Source organism: Pundamilia nyererei, unplaced genomic scaffold (genome assembly GCF_000239375.1).
Source record: "Pundamilia nyererei isolate P.nyererei 1_Seehausen unplaced genomic scaffold, PunNye1.0 scaffold00393, whole genome shotgun sequence".
NCBI lineage: Eukaryota > Metazoa > Chordata > Actinopteri > Cichliformes > Cichlidae > Pundamilia > Pundamilia nyererei.
In genome coordinates this window covers 337196-358092 of record NW_005187794.1, presented here as the reverse complement: position 1 = coordinate 358092, position 20897 = coordinate 337196, and the positions used below count along the sequence as shown (strand labels likewise).

The window sequence follows — 20897 nt, the reverse complement described above, 5'->3', positions numbered from 1 at the left end:
TTTACAGCTGGGGTGGACGAGGCTTAGTGTTTCTGAGTCTTTGGCTGGTTGATAATTAAATATACTGACCACAGGAGTAGTGCTCGTCTCATACAGAAAGGCTGAGAGAAAAAAACGAGTGTAGCAAGAGAGAGAGAGAGAGAGAGAGAGAATAAAAGGACGTGTCACCCCACAGCCACCGGACACTCCACTCCACCAAAGCGACAGTCCACTGTGAACACGGCGCGGGACTAAGGTGGGTCTTTTTCTGTTGTCTTCTCCAAACTCCAGATTATCACCATCACAGCTGCCTGTCAGAGCCTCCGCTGCCCAGCCTGTGATCGCGGTGTCGTCAGACACGCTGCCACTGACAAAAGCAACATTAGAAAACAACAGAAGCTGTTTTGGGGAACAAATTAGTTTTTCAGCTTTCATATAAACCGCCGCAGTAAATGCTCAACATCACACGCGCCTGTTGTCTCGTTAAATATGTGAAAAATAATATTATTGCTGAAGTACCGGAATGTCGTGACTGAGTCAGTACAGCTGAAATTGTTTCGGTCAAGACAACTTACGCAAGTGTTTTACGCAAGAGTGTGTGCGAGATTGTATTATTTTAACACGCAGCAGCAACGGTAGTTCATTCTGAATCACGCCATACATCATCTGCATGGGTTATGTAATAGGAAAAGTTACAGAATACAAAGTGCGGCATTCAATACAGAGGACAAAGAAAGCGTTGATCTTTCTGCTTGGAGAATCTATGAATGCTATCGCCTCACCTCAGCCTGGTCAGGTGGGAGGCTGTTTTAAAATCAGACACTCGATCTGTGTGTCAAAACATGTAAGTTGTGTTTTTCATCCAAAACCAAGAGAGTTGTGTTTGTGTTTTTCAAATACAAGATAGTTCAATGCAAGATAAACAGGTCAGGAGTGGTGAAGTATGGCTGTGGTGCTCATGGTCAGAGTCGGGTTTGTATTCAAGTTAATGATGCTAAGATTAATTTACAGAATTTAACCTTTATAGTGACTGTATACTGTTTAGTGTATGAACAGTATTCTGTCTGTACAGGGAATCAACCAAGATTTAATTGTGTATATGCACAGGAAGCAGTAAACCTACACTAATCATACTCGGTTTTCTGTGCAGATGTGGAGGCAAAGTACAAAAGAAACAAAAAGGTTCTCATTTAAAAGACGTTTATGTTGACACAGCAAAGGTTTGGTTAGTTTGCACAAAGATGGCTGATACAAACACTTTGTATACTTTTACTACTGATTTATCACAGTATACTGCTGTCAGTGTCAGGAGTTGATTATAATGTTAGCAAATATTTCAAAAGCAGAGACGAGCGCAGCGCCTCGGTGTCAGAGATTTGAGGAGCTGGAGCTGGGAGGCGTTGTTACCTGACAGTGACACAGAAAAGCTGCGGTGAGGAAACGCTTGTGTCTGGATTCTAAATGAAGCTGTAGCGTGTTGTTGATTGCATTATCTGTAGATGCATATTGATAGTCAGAGGTGTAACACACACACAGTTTGCTTGAAGTTGAGATGTTCAAACTTTTCCTTAAGGAAAAATAAATCACTCATCTCACAGGAGGCTCTTTACCAGTAACGTCTTTTTATTATTGTAGGGTCTGCATGCAGCAACAGACTGAAGTGACTGTTGTTGGGATTTGATAAGATACAAAAAAAAAATTAACTGTGTTGAAATATATACCACCAAAGGAAATGGTTACTTAATGCCTGTGTCTGTGTGCACGCGTTCAGCTATCTTAAGGAGGATCTTAGTGAGGGAATTTGTGAGGACCAGTTTGTGAAGATAGCTGGACAGGAACACACGCGTGCATGTGTGTGTGAAGATGAAATGTGCTACATTTGCACCATTGCGGTTTGAACATTTGGTTAGGGTTAATATTTAAATAATTAGAAAACATGTTCACTCAGTTTGAGCTGTAGAGTGCGTGATCTTTTTAAGAGTTTGGTTCCTCTTATATATTATTGCATCATATATCATTGCATGCAAAATCGCCAAAAATACCTGATTTCCTGGAGAAACTTGTGGACTTTGTATAAGATGCAAATGTGATCATATATAACATCCGAGAACACTGCTTATTAAAAAACCCACACAAATCTACTCCAGCTCTACGATTACATCCACAGCTTGGAGAATAAAAACATAGTCAGTCACCATGGTGACTCAATGCTTAGTACTGTTGCCTCTCAGCAAGTGTGAAGCCAGGACACTCTTGCAAAAGAGTTTTGGTTTGGGTAATGCTACTTATTGCAAATGGACTGATTCTTGTGTAGCGTTTTTCTACTCTCCCAGAGTACTCAAAGCACTCTATACAACACGCCACATTCACCCAGTCCACAAGCACTACCTCTATACTGAGTGCTTTCTAACTACACTCACACACATTCATACTCCAGTGGATGCATCAGGGAGCAACTTGGGGTTAGTATCTTACCTAAGGATACTTGGCATGCAGACTGGAGGAGCCTGGGATCGAACCTCCAACCTTCCAGCTCTACCTCCTGAGCTACAGCCACCCCACAAATGACACATGCTAATGTTGGGTGATGAGGTCCCAACAGGAGCTGTCACAGAAATGGCAGCTGGGCTAAAGGATAAATACAAATAGCTGAAACATGCATGAAGCTTCTGTTTGTCTGCAGGCAGATTTAAAGCAAAGAATCAGAGACTCAGCTCTGCAGCTCCGACTTTCCAATCATGACAAGAAAGCCTAAAACTTGAAGAGTCGAAAAAAGGGCTAAAAAACAGAAGCCTTGTGACTTTGAACTTAGACCTTCCTATTGCTACACCCTTCATTTTCCCTCTGAAGCACGGTGCTGTGACATCTTCCACTAACCATGGTGACGTCACTGAGCCAAGACAGCTGCAAGTTTGTTTTTCCTGTGTATTCAGGTGCACGCATGTTGCTAGCTGAACACTTATGTATGACTCATGTCTTCTTAGATGGAAGTCTACACTGTTACAGTAGCAACTGGTACTTCAGAGTATTCAGGCACCAACAACTACATTTATCTGACGCTTGTGGGGGAGAACGGGGAGAGCGAGCGCACTCAACTCGACAACCCTGGACTGGATTTCTGTCGAGGAGCAGTAAGTGTAGTTTGGGTTCGATCAGCTCAGGACATTTTAAGTAGTTTTTAGGACAACTTGACAGAATAACATGAACTAGCTTTTCAGCGTCAGTCTGAGATAGAAAGTACCTCATTTTTTTGTATTTCTCTTCCTCTATTCTTCCATCAGGTTGACCAGTATAAGGTGACGAGTCCTTCACCTTTAGGCTCGGTGCTACTGGTCCGACTAGAGAAACAAAGATACTGGGTGGAAGACAACTGGTTTTGTCAATATGTCACTGTAGAGCCTCCAGATGGAGGTAAAGTGCTGACTTTCCCTTGTTACCGATGGTTTGTAGGCGATGTCAAGATGGAGATACGAGAAGGAACCGGTAGGAAAGAGTCTCATTCCTTCATTGCCTTCAATGCCTACATGTGTAAAAGGCCTGAGGTCATTTTGAGCAAAGATGCAAATTTCCCTTTAAAGCCATGCAGGTTCTATTTTAGTACAAGACTGATTCCTATGTGGCATTTTATAAACCATGCATCAATCGCCCATTGACACGCATGCATACTCCGATGGATGGATCTGAGAGTAACTTGGTTCAGTATCTTGTCCAAGGATAGTTTGGGCTGGAGCAGACAGGAGGAGCTGCAGAACAAACCAGCAGCAGATTAGTAGATGATAACGAATCCTAAGTTGCACCTGATAAATCCATCAGTGTGTGAATGTTAGGTTAAAAGTCCCAGTCAGTTTACCACATTAAGCAGTTGGTGGTGAGATTAAAAGGCTATCTAAGGCTACTCGTCCACCCATGCATGAGCACACTGGGGATGTGTAGCTGTTGCTGTACTACCTTCGAGTCCAGGGGTGTCCAACTCCAGGCCTCGAGGGCCGGTGTCCTGCAGGTTTTAGATCTCACCCTGGGTCAACACACCTGAATCAAATGATTAGTTCGTTATCAGGCCTCTGGAGAACTTCAAGACATGTTGAGGAGGTCATTTAGCCTTTAAATCAGCTGTGTTGGATCAAGGACACATCTACAACCTGCAGGACACCGGCCCTCGAGGCCTGGAGTCCGACACCTGTGCTCTAAACCCAAGCTAGAACCTGCCCCTATGCTCAGCAAAAACTACAGAGCAGCAGCTGCTGTAATAATGATGATCAGTGATTCAGATTTTTAGCTGGAGCACATCATCTCTGTTGACAAGTTGCCATCACCGCCTAAGAAATGTGCAGCTGAGACATAAATATAGACACAGTATCAGATAATATAATCAAGATAAGACCACAAGGTGTAAATGAGGCCTGTGTCTTTCATGCAAAAACGGTGAAACGCTGGGCTGCTGTGCCTGCTTTCCATTTGCATCATATTTGTTTACAGGTTCCGCTTAGACTTTCGTTATGTAAGCGTCAGACCATACAAGAAGATATATTTCCGGTGTTACATATAAGCAGAACTCCTTCAGTTATCTCATGTGTGACCCTTTTTCTTAGTGCTTGATTTCATCGGTATCGCTGCCCTACTCTATAATGTGATGGTATGACTTCCAAGTGTCTGCTGTTGTACTTCCCTGTCTCTCCTGTAGCAAAGACGCTGACAGGTGACTCTGCACTGCAGCTGCTGGAACACAGGAGAACAGAGCTGCAGGAGCGACAGAAGACTTACAGGTAGGGACTCACATTTATGGTGTATGAAACCCTTTAAACTGTACAAACTACAAGCCACATTTGACCAAAGACATTCTGTAACAACACATAGATTTGAAGCATTGGATATTTTTGTGTTAGATGGGTAACGTGGGCTCCAGGGATTCCCAGATGTGTTGATGCTGAAACAGAAGCAGACTTACCCCAAGACGCCCGCTTTGACAACGAGAAGCGGAGTGACTTTGAACATTCATTACATTACGCGTAGGTGGTACACACACTCTATGATTCAACACATTTGTAACAAATTTGATTTTAAAACAACAAACGCCTCATTTCCTCTCCTCAGTTTGCTGGAGTTATCTCTGAAGAAGCTGACCATCTGGTTTGGGAAGTCCTGGGATGACCTTGAAGATTTCAAACGTATCTTCTGGAAGTTGAAAAGTCCCATAGCGGGTGAGTAAAAAAAGCATAGCATACAACAGCTTTAATAGTAGTTTCATGCAAATTCAAAATGCTACCTAAAAAATGATCTTTTAAAAGTGGTAATCACCACGGTGGCATCAGTAGGCAGCTGGATCAGATCTCCTGAGGGATCACGCTGATGTTCCTTGGCAGCAGATCCAAAAGAGTCTCTCTTGTGTTTAAACAAAAAACAGGAAAGAGAAAAAAATCCAAGTGGACCAATCACACCTTCACAGATAAACCAGCTGACCAGTTTGCTTTAACGAGGTGGTTTGTCTGATTGGTTAACAGTTAAGCTACATCTTCTGACCTTTTAATCTGTAGTGGTTCAGTCCAGAATCTATTTGGACCAATTAGCCATTACCGCCTTGTTAAATGTGAAATGGTCAGCTGGTTTATCTGTGAAGGTGTGACTGGTTTCCTGTTGCCCACTTTTATTTAAACACAAACTGTTTGACGTTCCCTTACCTGGTGAAGCCCACAAGCCGTCACTTGATAAAGTTGTTCCCTGATACTTAGTGTTGCTGGAGTCTCCACGTCATCAGATCTTTGTCTTCTCCATGCACCTTGGGAGTGGGTGAAGTTGTGCCAGAGAAGTTTGTTGCTATCAACTTTCCCATCGTTACCAGTTCTGCCACTTTCACCTCCCTCTTTAGATTATTGCAGACAGTGAGGGCAGCCTATTTAAAAGCCTTTTCTCCTTGTTCTATTCTGACTTTCTAATTGTTGTAAAATTTGAAGATGATCCATAAAAGCATGTGGGTAATATTCACTTCAGATCAAGCACATTATTTCTCTCTCCCTTCCACTGTAATCAGTGGCAGGGCTGAACTTGATCTCTGCGGCGGTACTTTCTGTTCCAAAGGCCTTTGAACAGCGACAGACACCTGATGCTCTGTGTGTCTGTGTGTATACAACAGAGTATTGTATGAACCACTGGAAGGAGGACTGGTTCTTTGGCTACCAGTGTCTAAATGGTTCCAACCCCAGGATGATCCAGAGGTGCAAAAAGCTGCCGGAGAACCTCCCTGTTACTGCAGATATGGTTCAGCGCTCTATGGCTGGCAGGACCAACTTGAACAAAGAACTGAAGGTTGAGAAAAAGCACTACTTTGGTTTTTACAATAAAATAAAAGGAACGGCACAAATGTAGACGCTGTTATTGTCTCACTGCTGGTGTTTATTTCATGGTCTCTGTTGCATGCTTGCCATCATATCTTAAATTTCCTTTACACTCTTGTCCAGGCAGGAAACATATACTTGTTAGACTATGCCATCATGGATGGGATTCCCAGTAACACAATCAAGGGACACCCTCAGTACATCGCTGCTCCTATCTGTCTCCTGTACCAACACCCAGATGAAGGACTTATACCTATTGCTATACAGGTATGTTGTTTACATGCATGCACAGAAGCACAGGGACAAATTTCATTAACTGGGACTTTATCAGCAGCACAGTGGGGTGATTAGCACTGCTGACCCACCACAAAAAGGTCCTGAGCTTGACTTTGTACTTGACTTCCTGTTATAACTCTTAAGCGCACACCTTACAGCAGATAATGAGTAAGCTCACTAAATTAGCCTATCCCAGCTGTCTTAGGGCGAGAGGCGGGGTACACCCTGACAGGTCTGTGTGATATCAGGCTGTCGTGGTGCTTTGAACATGTATTTTTGGGGGTAAAAAAATAATGTTGGGTCTACTTGTTCTCCCCATGCTTGTGGCCTTGTGATAAAAATAATAAAACACACTATGTATAATAATATACAGCAGAGTCTTATTATAAGCTGGGAGCATGCTTGTGCTGTAAGGTGTCTGGTTGTGTAGTGAACCAGTGGATATGTACTTTTATATATAATATACTACAACATATATATTTATAACGGCATTTCTAGTCTATTTCTTATGTGCGTTTGAGACCTGGGGGTAGACCTGGTTATGACCTGTTTATATTTGGGAGCAGGTAGAAAGTCCTCTCTTCCTCGCCGGCTCCATGTCTGTCATTACGTCACACACCGGTTTGCTCTGTCGCACAAACTCACCGCCAATAATTCAGTTCTTTCTAAACGACAGAATCCGGTATTGAAGCAGCGACGGTGAAGCTTCGGTCATGTGACTCTGTTCAGACAAACCAAGCCTTGACACGGTGCTTCTGAAGCCATGTGTTGGCTATACAAGCTAAGCGACAGCCCGTTCTACCTCTTGGGCCACAGCTCAATAGTCTCTTTCACCTTCTCAGCTTGAACAGACTCCAGGCCGGGACACGCCCATATTCCTGCCCAGCGATCCCCCTCTGGCCTGGCTGCTGGCTAAGATGTGGGTGCGTCACTCTGAGTTCCAGGTATTCCAGCTCCTGTCTCACCTACTTAGGACTCACCTGGTGGTAGAAGTGTTTTGTGTGGCCACTTTGAGACAGCTGCCTGCTGTACACCCCATTTACAAGGTAAATATTAATATAAGTCGTATTATTCAGCACTTTCACTGTTGGTCATAGTTGTTATCTGATGTGAATTGGTTTAAAAGCAAAGACATGAAGCCTTCATTTGTAATTTCCTTTCTGCAACATAAATCCAGTAGAATCTAAATTTCCAACAATAATCAAAATGTTCTCTTTCTTCCTGCAGCTTCTGGCTCCTCATCTACGCTACACTCTAGAGATCAACTGTAGGGGGCGCACTCAGCTCATCTCTGCAAATGGCATCTTCAAACGAGTATGCCACAGCACGCTTGGCTTTAGTATTACTGAGCTCTTCAATATTCAGATCTAATATTCCTGAAATGTTGTGTAGGTTGTGTCTACAGGTGGTGATGGCCTGTTAATTTTGGCCCAGAGGGAGTACAAGGTGTTGACCTACCGCTCCATTCAGCCGCTGTATGATTTCTGTGACAGAGGAGTGTCTCAGCTCCCCAACTATTTCTACAAAGACCACAGTCTGATGCTGTGGGAGGCCATACACAGGTACAATAGCAAGCTTGTGGTGTGCTAGCTTGCTGCAACCACTGGGTGTGATTTATTCGGCGGTGCAGTGGGTAGACCTGGTGGCTTAGAGAGTACGCATGTTGTCCTTGTTCCTGCGTAGTTCTACAAGGTACCGATGATCTGTGGAACCAGCACCTGAGTGCAGGAAGTGTGGATCAACTCTGTGTTTAAAAAGTCCACTCTCTGATCCTATGAGGATTACCCAGGAGGCGGTGCAGAGCTCGGATAGAGCTGATGGCCAGTTCTAACTGCCTCTATTCTCCAGATGTCTGCACTGCTTACTCTGATTCAAAACTGGCCCAGCCTTGCAGGCCTGCGGTGGCAGCTCTAGATCAGTGCTCTTGGATTACGACTGGGTTTAATTCAGTGGTTTGGAAAACTAAGCCCCCAGTCTGTTACTTTAAAAGGCTGGCGTAACCTGTACGAGCTGTTTCTAATCTATTAGTACTCAGCTTTTTACCTTTACTGCTTCACTGGAAAACAGGGGAATTCCTTGGAAGTCCGAATTCTCTTAAATTTATAATCTAACACGGAAAAAATGAGCAGAGAAAAAACCAAATTGTAAGTCCATAGTTCAGGCAGCAGTTGATCCGTCTGGCACATTTGCTGGATAATCCAACTGGGAATTCTTAGATCCAATCTTCTGAACTGCTTATGTCACAGAAGACAAAGGGAAGAGCCTATCATCTCTTCTGCATAAAACTTACAGGACACCAGGTCCTCATCTCTCCCCTCTTTTTGTCTGGATGACAAATTCAGTCAAGTTCAATTCAGTTTTATTTATATAGTGTCAAATCACAACAACAGTTTTAACAATGGCTTTATATTGTAAGTATAAGAAAACAGAGAAAACCAAACAATCATATGACCTATGAGGACACAGTTTGGTGCCAGTGGGGGAAACTCCCTTTCAACAGGAAGAAACCTCCAGCAGAAGCAAATCAATAATTAAATACAAAGAGGTGTATAAACACGTAACATATACACCTGAGATGAGCTCTGACGTCACAGTGACATCCAATCATAACTGATGACATTTAATCACCTGATGTCCAGCCACGCCTTCTCATCCTGTAAACTTCAACACGATTTGAAACATAGTTTAAACCCTAAAATCACTTCATCACAATTTCATCTTTTCTATGTTGTACTTTAACATGATTTATGAATAATTTCATCACAATGAGTAAACTTTCCTTCATGTTTCATTGAGCTGATGCTGTTTTATTGTGTGTGTGTGTGTGTGTGTGTGCGCGTGTGTGTGTGTGTGTGTGTGTCCCAGTGATCAGGGGAAATCAAAGACAACACCAGCAAAAACTACTAAAGCCTGATATTTTTACATGTTTTGAGTATCATTCTGAATGTCCATACCACATACAAACTATAAATAACTACAAAGTTTTTACCTTTGCTCCAGTTTTGTCTCCAGTATGGTAAACCTGTACTACCAGTCAGACCATGATGTGCAAGAAGACCTGGAGCTTCAGGCCTGGATCAGAGACATCACGGAGGAAGGCTTCACAGAGCTCCCCAACTTTGGTCAGTTATTAATGTAATCACCTGGACATGTATAGTAAGTTATTCATTTATTGATTGCTTAAAATGTCATTAGGTCTGAAGGTAAGTTTTTCTCGAGATACTACGCTCTCACTGCTGGTTTAAAAGATTTATTACATTTTTCATAAAGTGTTAAAATGTTTAAAGACAAAAGTAGATTTAAACAATAAAAACTTAATCTTAAGTTCTCCAAAGAGCATATGGGAGCAGGACGCAACCCATAACAGCAAAGCTCGGTGGTTAGAGGATCTGAGGGCAGACCACAGCAACCTCTGAACAGGATCCAGTAACCACCAGTGGAAGACATCCAAGAGTCTCCAGCATGAAGAGCTGGACTGCACTCCATGAGGGCCTGGCAGCACAAATGAACCAGCTGTTGATCATCTGGAGTGTCTAACCGAAGGCCTGACAGCCCTGATATATCTACATAGATCTATCTAATCTTGATATCTAATATACATCTATATCATATAGAAATATATTATATATAGATATTATCTTTATTTATATAATATATAGAGAGATAAAGATATTATCCATATATGTTATATATAGATAATATGATGATGTGACACAAGACCTGAGAGATGCATCTGGCCCTTCAGTTGATCCATCTACTGCTCTAAACTGGTCTCAGTGGAAGGGACGCCATGCAATACATGTCCGTTAGGTGCACAGCTCTGCTAAACCAGACAGACTATCATGAGAAAATGTTGTTACTACTCAGCGACGAAAATACTTATGAGCCCCTGAAACGAGACCCAGGAAGAGGCTGATAGACTGTCTGAAGCAGTTGGAACAGGACAAGGCTATTGAGCGGACCTCATACCACAGGATGTACCCATGGGAGTCTACACCAAGGCTGTATGGTTTACTGACGATACATAAACAGGGTGCACCTTTATGACCGATTGTCTGTACGATCAACTCAGTCAGCTCGAGTTTCTGGCTTCGATCCTCAACCCGCTGGTGGGCAGCTCTGAACACCACATCCAGAACACCCTGGATTGTGTTGAGAAGGTGAGAGATTGCAGCCATTCCCCAGCTCTCTGTGAATGGGACTCATGGACATTGATCAGTGGTTGTTGATCAATGGTCATGAGAATCTGCATAATTAAGATTAAGGAACTGACCTCCCAGCCCATTGTTCCTTCAGTGGGCTGGTTTCAGTCATTATGCAAATGTGCTGTTTATAAGGTTGAAACCTGCAGTCAGCTGAGACTGAAGGAGTCACCTGGTGATGACGAAACGTTTCTCCCACTGAAGACGTCCAGATGAACAGAATCAACTTTTGGACATTGGACCTGTTCCCCATTCTCCTACCAAAATATAAGTAAATGAGGGGCGTTCAAGACTTCGCACAGCACCGTTCGTGTTAACTGTTGTTGACGAGTGTTGATGGCTAACAATCAGTCTGGATCTGGTCTCCAACTCTCTTTCACTTGATCATTTATCTGTAACTATATACAGTTAAGTTCAAAACATGAATGTACTGCAATGTAGAATTCACAAGTTGGTTTGTTAATTGAATTTAAAAACAAGTGACCAGGTGAAATTTAACTCACATATATTTGCACAAGATTATAAAAACAAAGCGATTGCCAGCACGAGGCAGCAATTGTGTCACATCCTTCCTTTCATAGTTTCAGACTACAGACACACCTCCTCCAGCTAGCAGAAGTTCTCGGCAGGATATCCTGTAAGTGTGTATCCTGTGTATCCACTTAATGGTTCATGTGTTCCAGGTTTGCCCAGTAAACTCAGCAGCAGAGAGGAACTCTGCACACTGCTGGCAGTGGCTATCTTCACAAGCACAGCCCAGCATGCTGCAACTAACAACGGACAGGTGCTGAACACACACACAAGACAGTCGACACTGTTACACAAGATGCACTGAGGTGCAGAAACTGACACTGTTGGTTTGTTGGGGCGACTTATTTAAGAAAAGATGATACCACAGGGGTACAGCAAACGTTTCTCTACTCTGATTCCTTTTAGTTTGACTGGTGTGCCTGGGTTCCCAACACCCCCTGCACCATGAGACAACCGCCACCAACAGACAAAGATGCTGTTACCATGGATATGATTATGGCCACGCTTCCTGATGTCAGCCAGTCCTGTGTACAGATGGCCATCACATGGCATCTGGGACGAGCACAGCCAGATGCAGTGAGTCCAAGTTGCTCACCATACTGTGTCCCATACAGTTCATAAGTGATATATACACATGTAATGCAGCGATAGATCGGTTAAAAATATGAACATTCAAAAGTTTTACACAGAAATAAAAATGTCAGCAATATTTATGTTAAATAACTAATATAAATAGATGCAATAACACTAATGTCACTGTATCTACTGATACGTGTATATCATGGTTACTCAAGCCATCTGTTCTTTGCTAATGGTTTATGTTTATAAACATAATGCAAATATTTAACAATCATATACGTTTTCTTTAACTGCAGGAATTTCAAAGACAACATGTCACCTCAGTTCGTCTTAAATAAAGAAAATGGCATTTCTATTGCATGGGTTGATTTTTTTACCTTGCAGCACCACAGAATATTTATTTTTACTTATTCTTTGGGGATTTTCTTGCCTTTCATTAAGATGGAGGAGACAGTGAGACATGCAGGGAAGCATTAAGTCTTGCAACACGTATAAATGATATTTTGTAATGAAAAATGGAATTGATCCTTTTTCCTCAGCTACTTGGGGTTCACATTGTTTCTGTCTTTTCTGCTCAGATTCCTTTGGGCCGATACACTGAGGACCACTTCACCGAGGCCAAAGCCCTGGAGGTGATCGACAGGTTCAGGGTGGAGTTGAAGGAGATCGAGAAACACATTCTGACTGAGAATGAAGGACTGGAGCTGCAGTACCTTTTTCTCCTGCCCAGTCGCATAGAAAACAGCATCACCATATAGAAATACTCCCAGACTGCTGAGTGAATCTTTGCAGTGCAAGGACTCCAGCGACACTCAAAGAAGGGAACAACTTTATTGACTGACCGGCGTGTTTCGGCGTGTGGCCTTCATCAGGGTCATAGTAACACATAGAAGTGTGCTTAAATAAAAGGCAGGAAATTAACCAATCACATCTTCATAGATAAACCAGCTGACATATAACAGGTTGGTATTGGTTAACTGGTTAAGTCACGCACAAGTAAATACTGGTCTAGATCATTATCTTAAATCTTAAAGTTTGGAAATTTGTCCTTATGTTATATGAGGTTGTTTTCTGTTCTTTAAATATGAACCAAAAATGAATCAAAACAATAGACGACGCAGGAGATGATCAGGAGGGAAAAACGTTTCTTTACACAGACTATAAAAATATTTTGTTAATGGAGCGGTTCTATTGTAGCACTTTTCTACTCTCCCACAGCAGCTTTATACAGCACACACGTTCAAATAAGCACTTTTTTATGCTGAAGTGTTTTCTATCTAATATTGACTCACTCGTACTCTGATGGATGCATCTTGGGTTCGTATCTTGCCCAAGCATATTTCAAACCACCAACCCTCCGATCAGCCGATGCCTCGCTCCACCTCCAGCCGCAGGATTTCCTGGAAGCTCTTTATTTGCATCTCAACCACTAACAGTTGGAACTGATGTGTCATGTGCAGAGTGGGCGAGCAAGTGAAATGAAGTGTCTGACATGTCAGTTCCCAGCTGCTTGAGATCTGGTGACTGGTCAGATTAGAGATAAACCTGCGTGAGTCATGTTTGGAGAGATGAGTCATTGTTTGTGTTCACATTAATTATATGAGTTCAGATATTTCCTTCTGTAGTAGGGTAAGTTAAGTTTACCTCCATTTAATCAATCCTGGGCAATCAGTAAGTAGTACTTTTGACAGAATAACTTCAATGTTTTAACTTTTTTACTTAGAACATATAAATGTATTATGAAGCTTAAAGCAAGACATCCTGATATATCCATGTGCTTACAATGTTGAGAAATAAACAAATGAAGCTACAGCCTTTGTGTGTACTTTGTGGCTTCAGTACAACTGTAAGATTACTGCATGACTCATCAGGTAACAGTAAAGAGTGGGTCACTGTGACGTTCACCACAGGAAGAACACAGTGGATACAGTAAGTCTGCTTACAGCAGACAGCTGGACGTCCTCCAGGGAACCAAAGGTAAACGTAGGATTTAAAAGGCGCTTTCAGACAAACTATGCTGAGAGAAATGATTTAATTTCATTATCAACATTCCCAACACAGTCACATGGTCACTGATAAGGATTACAAACATACTCTCTGATTTAAGAAGTACACAAAGTGTTTTACAGCTTTTATTTCAATCTGACTAGTGTAATCAAACAGTTATAACACAGTAATCGGAGGTAGAACTAGTTTAATCTTAGAATTAACACGTCAAATTACTTTTTGTTCTCAAAGTGTCCGACCTCGTTCCCTTTGACAAGGTCCCCGAAATCCTGAGACAGAAGAAAAAACAGGTGAGAATCAACACAGCTGCTGTCAGTGGGCTGCGGGGAGGTTATCCTTCCACCAGGTGGCGCTACTGCACGAGATACTCCTGAAGAACAACACCGAGGAGCAGAAATGAGAAACTGTAGCAAATACAATAAACCATCAGTTTATAAATTAAACAAGAAAGCAAACTATAGTTAATCCTCCTCTTTGACCTTAAATAAACCTCCTATTTGTTTAATTGACATAATACATTCAATAACGTTTAAAACCAGAGAAAGACCATAAACTCATCATGACTCATATCTCTGTGATCAAGGTTGTTTTACTTCTTCAAATGAATTTTGAACTAGTTGTCTTCCATCATCTCCATAAAATCAGAGGACGTACAGCTGGTTACAGATGGTTCAGCTGTTTGGACACAGTAGAAAAGAAAGGTGCAGAAGAAGAATAACGGATAAAGTGAACCTCATGACTGTTGCAAAGAGGACATGCAGGGCTGCAGGAGAAGAACAGACAAACTCTCCCTCCATACTCGTCTGTTTATCCAGAGCCAGGTCACGAATGTAGCATCCTAAGCAGAGAAGCTTTGACCTCCCTCTCCCCAGCCACCTCCTCCAGCTTACCCAGGGGAATAAAGATGACTGTGATCCCCAACACACACCCTCTGGACCCCCTTCTTAAAGATGGGAACCAACACCTCGGTCTCTTAATCGATAAGTACCACCCCTGATCTCCATGCAGCATTGCAAAGGTGCGCCAACCAAGACAGGCCTCCAGCATTCAGAGGCTTCATGAACTCGGCCGACCTCATCCTTTGAAGTTTAACTTGCCTGAGTGATGTCACCCCTCAGTGATGTCACACTCGTCCAAAGACTCTGCTTCCTCTATGGAAGGCGTGTCAGCGGGATAAAGAGGTTCTTTCAGTATTTCTCAACTGAAGTCAGCAATGCCCCCTCTGCAGTGTATACTGTGTGGGTAGATCAATGCTTCCCCGTCCTGAGTCATCCGGCAGTTTACCAGAATCACGTCAAGGATGCCCGAAAGTCTTTTTCCATGGGATTGTTTTTTAAAGCTGATGTCTGGGACAGTTACATGGGAAGCATTTATGGATTTTTCATGGACTGACCCATCTCAATCTCCAGTACTAGCTCAAAAGAAACTAACTGGATCAAGTTGTTCAACTGAACAACGTTGTTTGGCTAAGAGCAAACAGCTTAACAAGATGGAGTCTCTTGTAATCGAGATCCTGTGATTCTCCCAAAATAAATTCAAGTGCCTTGCAAGGTAAAAAGTCAGAAGCATTAACTCACCTTCTTCTTATTGAGCTTCATCTGGCAGCAGGAGAACAGTCCACACACTACATACATAGCAGCTGCGATGAAGCAGTTGTAGCCCACCTTCTGGTACACGTCATAGGCCCTGTGAGGTGGATTTAAACTGAGAAAATAGAAACATTGCAAAAGAAAAGTTACACATCTCATGAATGATTCGGTCACTGCAGATACACAGCAGAATGAACAAGTACTGAACACATCACGCATGTTCTAAGTAAATATATTTCTAAAGGTGCTATTGAACTACAACACATCCCATTCATACATGCAAAGAAATCAAACCACAGATGTCTTTAAATTATGTGTTATAATGAGAAATGACACAGGGAAATATATTTAATACTTCGTACAAGGACAGTTTCTAGATGCCTCTTGTATGGAGAAACTAGTCACGTGCATTACTCAGGTGGGATTTTGGTCCATTTTTTCACACAAACGGTCTTGAAATCCTGAAGGTTCCCCTTCTATGAACTCTGACCTTTAGTTATTTCCATACGTTTTCAGTAGGATTCAGGTCAGGTGACTGACTGAGCTAATCTAGCAGCTTCTTCTTTCTCTGAAATCAAATGAGACTTTCCTTGGCTGTGTGTTTGGGATCCATTGTCTGGTAGATGGCAACAAAGTTTGTGAGTCTAAGGAGCTTGCAAAGAAAAGCGTCTGGACTTCTTTAAGTTGCTTGAAGACGTTTCACCTCTCATCCGAGAAGCTTCTTCAGTTCTAAGGTCAAATGGTGGAGAGTCTCAGATTTAAGCTCTGTGGGTGTATCCCCCACAAAGAGGGACAAAAGGACCACCTGATGATCCTCTACCTCAGGGGTGCCCAATCCCAGTCCTCGAGAGCTACCGTCCTGCAGCTTTTAGATGCATCCCTACTCCAACACAGCTGAATCAAATGGTTTTATCTCTTCAGCATGCCATCATGTTTGGCAAGGGCCTGATAACAAGCCATTCATTTGATTCAGGTGTGTGGGAACAAGGATGCATCTAAAAGCTGCAGGACGGTAGCTCTCGAGCACCAGGATTGGGCACCCCTGCTCTACCTAATCACATGAGCCAGGGTTTCGGGTGAGCTCATTGTGAAACCTGGCCCCACCCTATCATGTGATTTCCTGAGGTCAGATGGCCCAGGATGTGAGTGGGCATTCGGCATCTGGGAAGTATCTCAAAACCGGATTATAGATGGCAGACAGTTGGTGTCGTAAACCACCGCCTCTGTTCAAAGATGGCCGCTCACAGTGGACATAGATGGCTTCTTTTACTCCTCTTTCAAACCATCTGTCCTCTCTGTCCAAAATGTGAACATTGGCATCCTCAATGCCATTGTTCCCACTTTGGAAGCAACTTGAAGAAGTCCAGACGCTTTTCTTTCCAAGCTCCTTAGACTATGATGACCTGGATGACCGAGAACCTTCACAGACAAAGTTTCTGAGCATTTCTTCTTCAATATTTTGTCTCTGTACATTGTTTGTTCCCTCAGTTTATGAAGTATGTGGAAATGTGTATGTGGGAGCACCTCGTGGCCGGTTTATGGTGGAATGATTTTCTTTCCACATTATTTACTCCAGTGCTCACTGGAATTTACAGTAGTTTAGAAATTCTGTAACCAAGGGCATCATCTGGAAGAAGCAACTAGAGACTGAAGAGGTACAACACAAACACTATGGCAAAGGGGAGCCAGGACATCAAATTGGGGATACCGTTGTCATTCCCACCCACCAAGCCCCAAGAACAACTTGCGTATTAAAGGCGTTGAGGGCAAGTACAGCTGAAAGAGAAGATCATGGCTCAGTGGGGAACCCGGACTCTCCAAGACTCTGTGAAGGTTCTCAGTCATCCAGTCCACTACAGGAAGACAACACCTGCCTGTGAGGGTGACGCCTCCGTACCAGATGTGCTGAACAACTTCTACGCACGGTTTGACTCTCAGGACGTGATGATGAGGAAGACTACTCCCCTCACAACGACCAGGCTCTGTGTCTGATGTGAAGTACTGATGTGCACCGTTGTGTCTGCATCATTCTGTTCTGTCTGGTGTTGCACAATTTGGTGGTTTTTTTGCCAGTTTTGCACACTTGCACTTTATGTAGTTCTGGCAACTGTTTTTGTGATTTAGCGCTATCGAATAAAAACTGAGCTCAACTGAGCTGTAAGGGCTTATTAAACACAGGACAAAAACACAGGACGGTCGTTTAGCCCAAGATTTGCTACCCCTCCCCCAAAAGGTTGATTCTGTTCATCTGGATGTTTTCTTTTAAAACGAGCGTTTATACAGTTGGAAACCTGCAGTCAGCTGATAATGAGGAAGTCACTCTGCTACTCTTTGATTCCAAACTTCCTGTTTTTCATTCTGGACCAGATTGAACCATTTTACTATTTATATTCCTTTTAAAATGTCCATGTTTAGCTCATTAGCAGCTAAGTGGAGGCCAAACGCTGCATCGTGTTCAAAAACAGGATCTCTTTCCCATCTGCTGGACAGATTTGGTGACCTGTGGTTTATTGCTGAGGTAGATTTCAACTTTCAAGGAAGAATCGTGTTTCTACAAAAGACACAGCAATATCAAATAACATCATTAACCTTTTCTTCATTTACATTTTATGAGGGAAAGAGCGTTTTTCTGCTGTCTGTTTTCATTCCTTCTATTTAAGGCAGAAAATTGAAGCATAATTGGTGACTGTCTCTGCAGGAGCAGGATACCTGCAGCTGACAGGATACCTGCAGCTGACAGGATACTAGCCCTAAACAGAATGACCAACATGCAGTGCATCAGTCCAGCTCAAACAGACCAGTATTGAGCCAGAGTGCAGCTGCATAGGCAGAGATCTGGAGTGATGTGTTATAGCACAAGACTTACTCTTTAAATGTGTCTTCATCTGTCAAAGGCACATCTTCAATCAGTACTGCTGAATTTGTTGTAAAGAAGATGCCCAGCAAGGCCTGAGACAGAGAGGGGTATATTAGTCAAGCAGTGGCTCAGAGTAACTTGTAATGTGGTCCCAAATGTAATGAACATAACAGCAGGGTCCAGCTCTTTATGATCCAGACATGTTTTTGACACAAATGCAATGCTTCCTAAACATTCACACAAAACAGGACTATTTGATACGCTATTGGATTAAACCGAGTCTTTCTTTACTCTTTAACTGGAGCTTCCTAAGCTGCTCTCTACTAACACTGGGAGGGAGATTCAGAAAAGTCAAACCATAGATCTGCTGTTATAGTTGCTGGTATAACAGGGTGTTTGCCTGACACTGTCTCTGCACCTTCACAGAAACAGCATACATGTCATGCACATCACGTTTTACGTTTAAAAGGGTCAGTCTGGACTCAAAGTCTAACTTTATTTCAACCCACGTGGCTCATACACAAGTGTATGTAAGAGTTAAGGCTCCGTTTTCAGACACATTTAAATATATAATGTTAAGAAACTGGAATCACGTGACTGAGTGAACAGTAACTTCGTAACAAGAATTTAAGTGGCGCATAACGACGCAGCAAAGCAAAATCTCCACACTTACCAACATGACAACTCCCCACATGCTCAACACGATCCCACATGCGGCGAGTTTAGGTCCACAGATGAGGCCACGCATGATTCCACTCTGGTGCTCTTACTAGTCCACACAGAGAGCGTCAAACTAATCTCAGACTACTGTAGCTTCTTCGGACACGTGACTATGACCGAACAGGTTCCGGGATATTGAAAGTTAGAAATAGAAACAAACCGATCGAGTGAAGTGTTTTATATTAGTGTGCGGTGCGATACATTTGCTCCTAACTTACTGTAATAAAAGCCTGACACGTCCGTCACGTACAAACCAACACAAACCTCTAATTACAAGTTTTCTGTAACAATCCGGTAAACGAAATCACGTGACCGCAATGTTCTCAGTCATGTGACCTTCCCTCTCCGCGCGCAGATACCTTTGGAAATACAGTAATTTCCTGATTTCACAACAACATGAACGCACGCCTGTCTCTTTTATTCTCTGCGTTTATTTTGTGTGATAGACTTTGAAACGCTCTGCTTTGCAGTAAACGCGTACTGTATCACTAGAAAGTAAGCGCTCATTTAACGTGGTGTCTTCTTGTGCACATGGCAGGCAAGTGATTTGAATGATAATATATATTTAGAAAAAAAACACTGTAATGTATCTATGTGTGCCTTTGTAGTGGTACGGTATGATTATGTATAGGTTTCCACCAGCCTGCACTGTGCAGTGTGTGTGAGATAGATACACCATAACAGTACCTGATGATAAACTGGATTTAGACCAAATTTATCATAGTTTAAGTACAATTAAACAACAAACTGATGATTAATACAACCTACAGCATATAAATGGAGATGGAGTGTTTAAGGAAAAAGATTCGCAGTATGAAACATTAATCTGGATCAGAACTAAGTAAACTATGCAGCAACCCTACATTTCTTTACTCTTGTGGCTCTTTTTTAAAGAGCTCTGCATAAATAAGCATGTTTCTGTTTTTCAATCTTCCCTTCATTGTGTGAACATATATTTTTGGTAAACAGACTTATGTTCCGCTTTTCTAACTCTATCTGATTTTTTCTATTTCTGTTTTACCAGGTTCATTCACCCTCTCACAGACAAGCACTTTCTTCTATACATTGGCACACACATTCTCACGGATGTATCGTGACAACCCGACAGACACTTGGACATGCAGACCGAAGCAGCCAGAGATCAAATGATCAACCTTCCACCTGGTAGATCACCCACTCTACCTTCTGAGCCACAGCCATCCGTCATGCTGTACCTCATACTATCCCCTCTGGACTTGTATGTTGTTGTTTCTACAGTAGCGTCACCAGTGTGTAGTCAGATCTCATTTCTGTAAACAATTAAGGTGTTTTATGGTAAAATATAACAATATAAAAGATAAATACAATATAAATTGTCAATAGACTGCCTAAATGTTAACAATGTAAACCACCATGTGTCACTCAAAGAAGCCCCAAAAAGACCAGATCCCCTGCTCTTTAACTACAGTAACTGATCATGCGATTATCGGTGTGCTTAGCTTTAGTCTGCACCCATCAAGAAGTTATTGTGAAAGATGTTCTGAGGACATTGTTATTCAGTATTTTTTCTTTCTTTAAAGCCAAGGTTAGAGTATCAGTTTCAACCAGGAACCTTCCTGCTGTGAGGTGACAGTTCTAACCACTGCAGCACCACGAAGCACTGGCCTGAGTGTCAAACTGCTGAAGCGTTTTCCCCGGGACTATACAAAATAGATTCTCAGTGTAGACATCACAGTGTGTATGATTTTAGTTTGAGGATGGACAGACTTATACGGCCATATTTTAAAAGAACGTGCTACAATCTGTGGTTCCAACAGTGTGCCAGCACTTTAACATTATGAAAAGGTTT

General features: G+C 42.4%; 2 protein-coding genes across 2 annotated transcripts; one reads left to right on the top strand and one right to left on the bottom strand.

The window, feature by feature from the left end:
- The first annotated feature begins 156 nt into the window (after positions 1–156).
- On the top strand, positions 157–13855 carry alox12 (arachidonate 12-lipoxygenase). Its single transcript, XM_005752991.2, has 15 exons — positions 157–235; positions 2964–3110; positions 3261–3462; positions 4661–4742; positions 4863–4985; positions 5071–5177; positions 6107–6279; positions 6432–6575; positions 7427–7630; positions 7812–7898; positions 7977–8146; positions 9585–9706; positions 11470–11570; positions 11723–11893; positions 12475–13855. The coding sequence occupies exons 2-15, from the start codon at positions 2964–2966 to the stop codon at positions 12652–12654; spliced, it is 2013 nt and encodes a 670-aa protein (XP_005753048.1). The 5' UTR covers positions 157–235; the 3' UTR covers positions 12655–13855.
- Positions 13856–13912: 57 nt separating this feature from the next.
- On the bottom strand, positions 13913–19233 carry LOC102199728 (ribonuclease kappa-A-like). The gene is made up of 4 exons (XM_005752992.1): positions 19023–19233; positions 18359–18441; positions 15481–15607; positions 13913–14273 (listed from the first exon to the last, which is right to left on the bottom strand). The coding sequence occupies exons 1-4, from the start codon at positions 19095–19097 to the stop codon at positions 14256–14258; spliced, it is 303 nt and encodes a 100-aa protein (XP_005753049.1). The 5' UTR covers positions 19098–19233; the 3' UTR covers positions 13913–14255.
- Between the last annotated feature and the right edge of the window lie 1664 nt (positions 19234–20897).

Coding starts and splice junctions, on each gene's coding strand:
- alox12 (XM_005752991.2), top strand. CDS start 2,964: ATGGAAGTCTACACTGTTACAGTAGCAACTGGTACTTCAGAGTATTCA. Junction 3,111..3,260: donor TGGATTTCTGTCGAGGAGCA/GTAAGTGTAGTT, acceptor TTCTTCCATCAG/GTTGACCAGTATAAGGTGAC. Junction 8,147..9,584: donor CTGTGGGAGGCCATACACAG/GTACAATAGCAA, acceptor CCTTTGCTCCAG/TTTTGTCTCCAGTATGGTAA.
- LOC102199728 (XM_005752992.1), bottom strand. CDS start 19,097: ATGCGTGGCCTCATCTGTGGACCTAAACTCGCCGCATGTGGGATCGTG. Junction 18,442..19,022: donor TGTGGGGAGTTGTCATGTTG/GTAAGTGTGGAG, acceptor TCTCTGTCTCAG/GCCTTGCTGGGCATCTTCTT. Junction 15,608..18,358: donor GATGAAGACACATTTAAAGA/GTAAGTCTTGTG, acceptor CTATTTTCTCAG/TTTAAATCCACCTCACAGGG.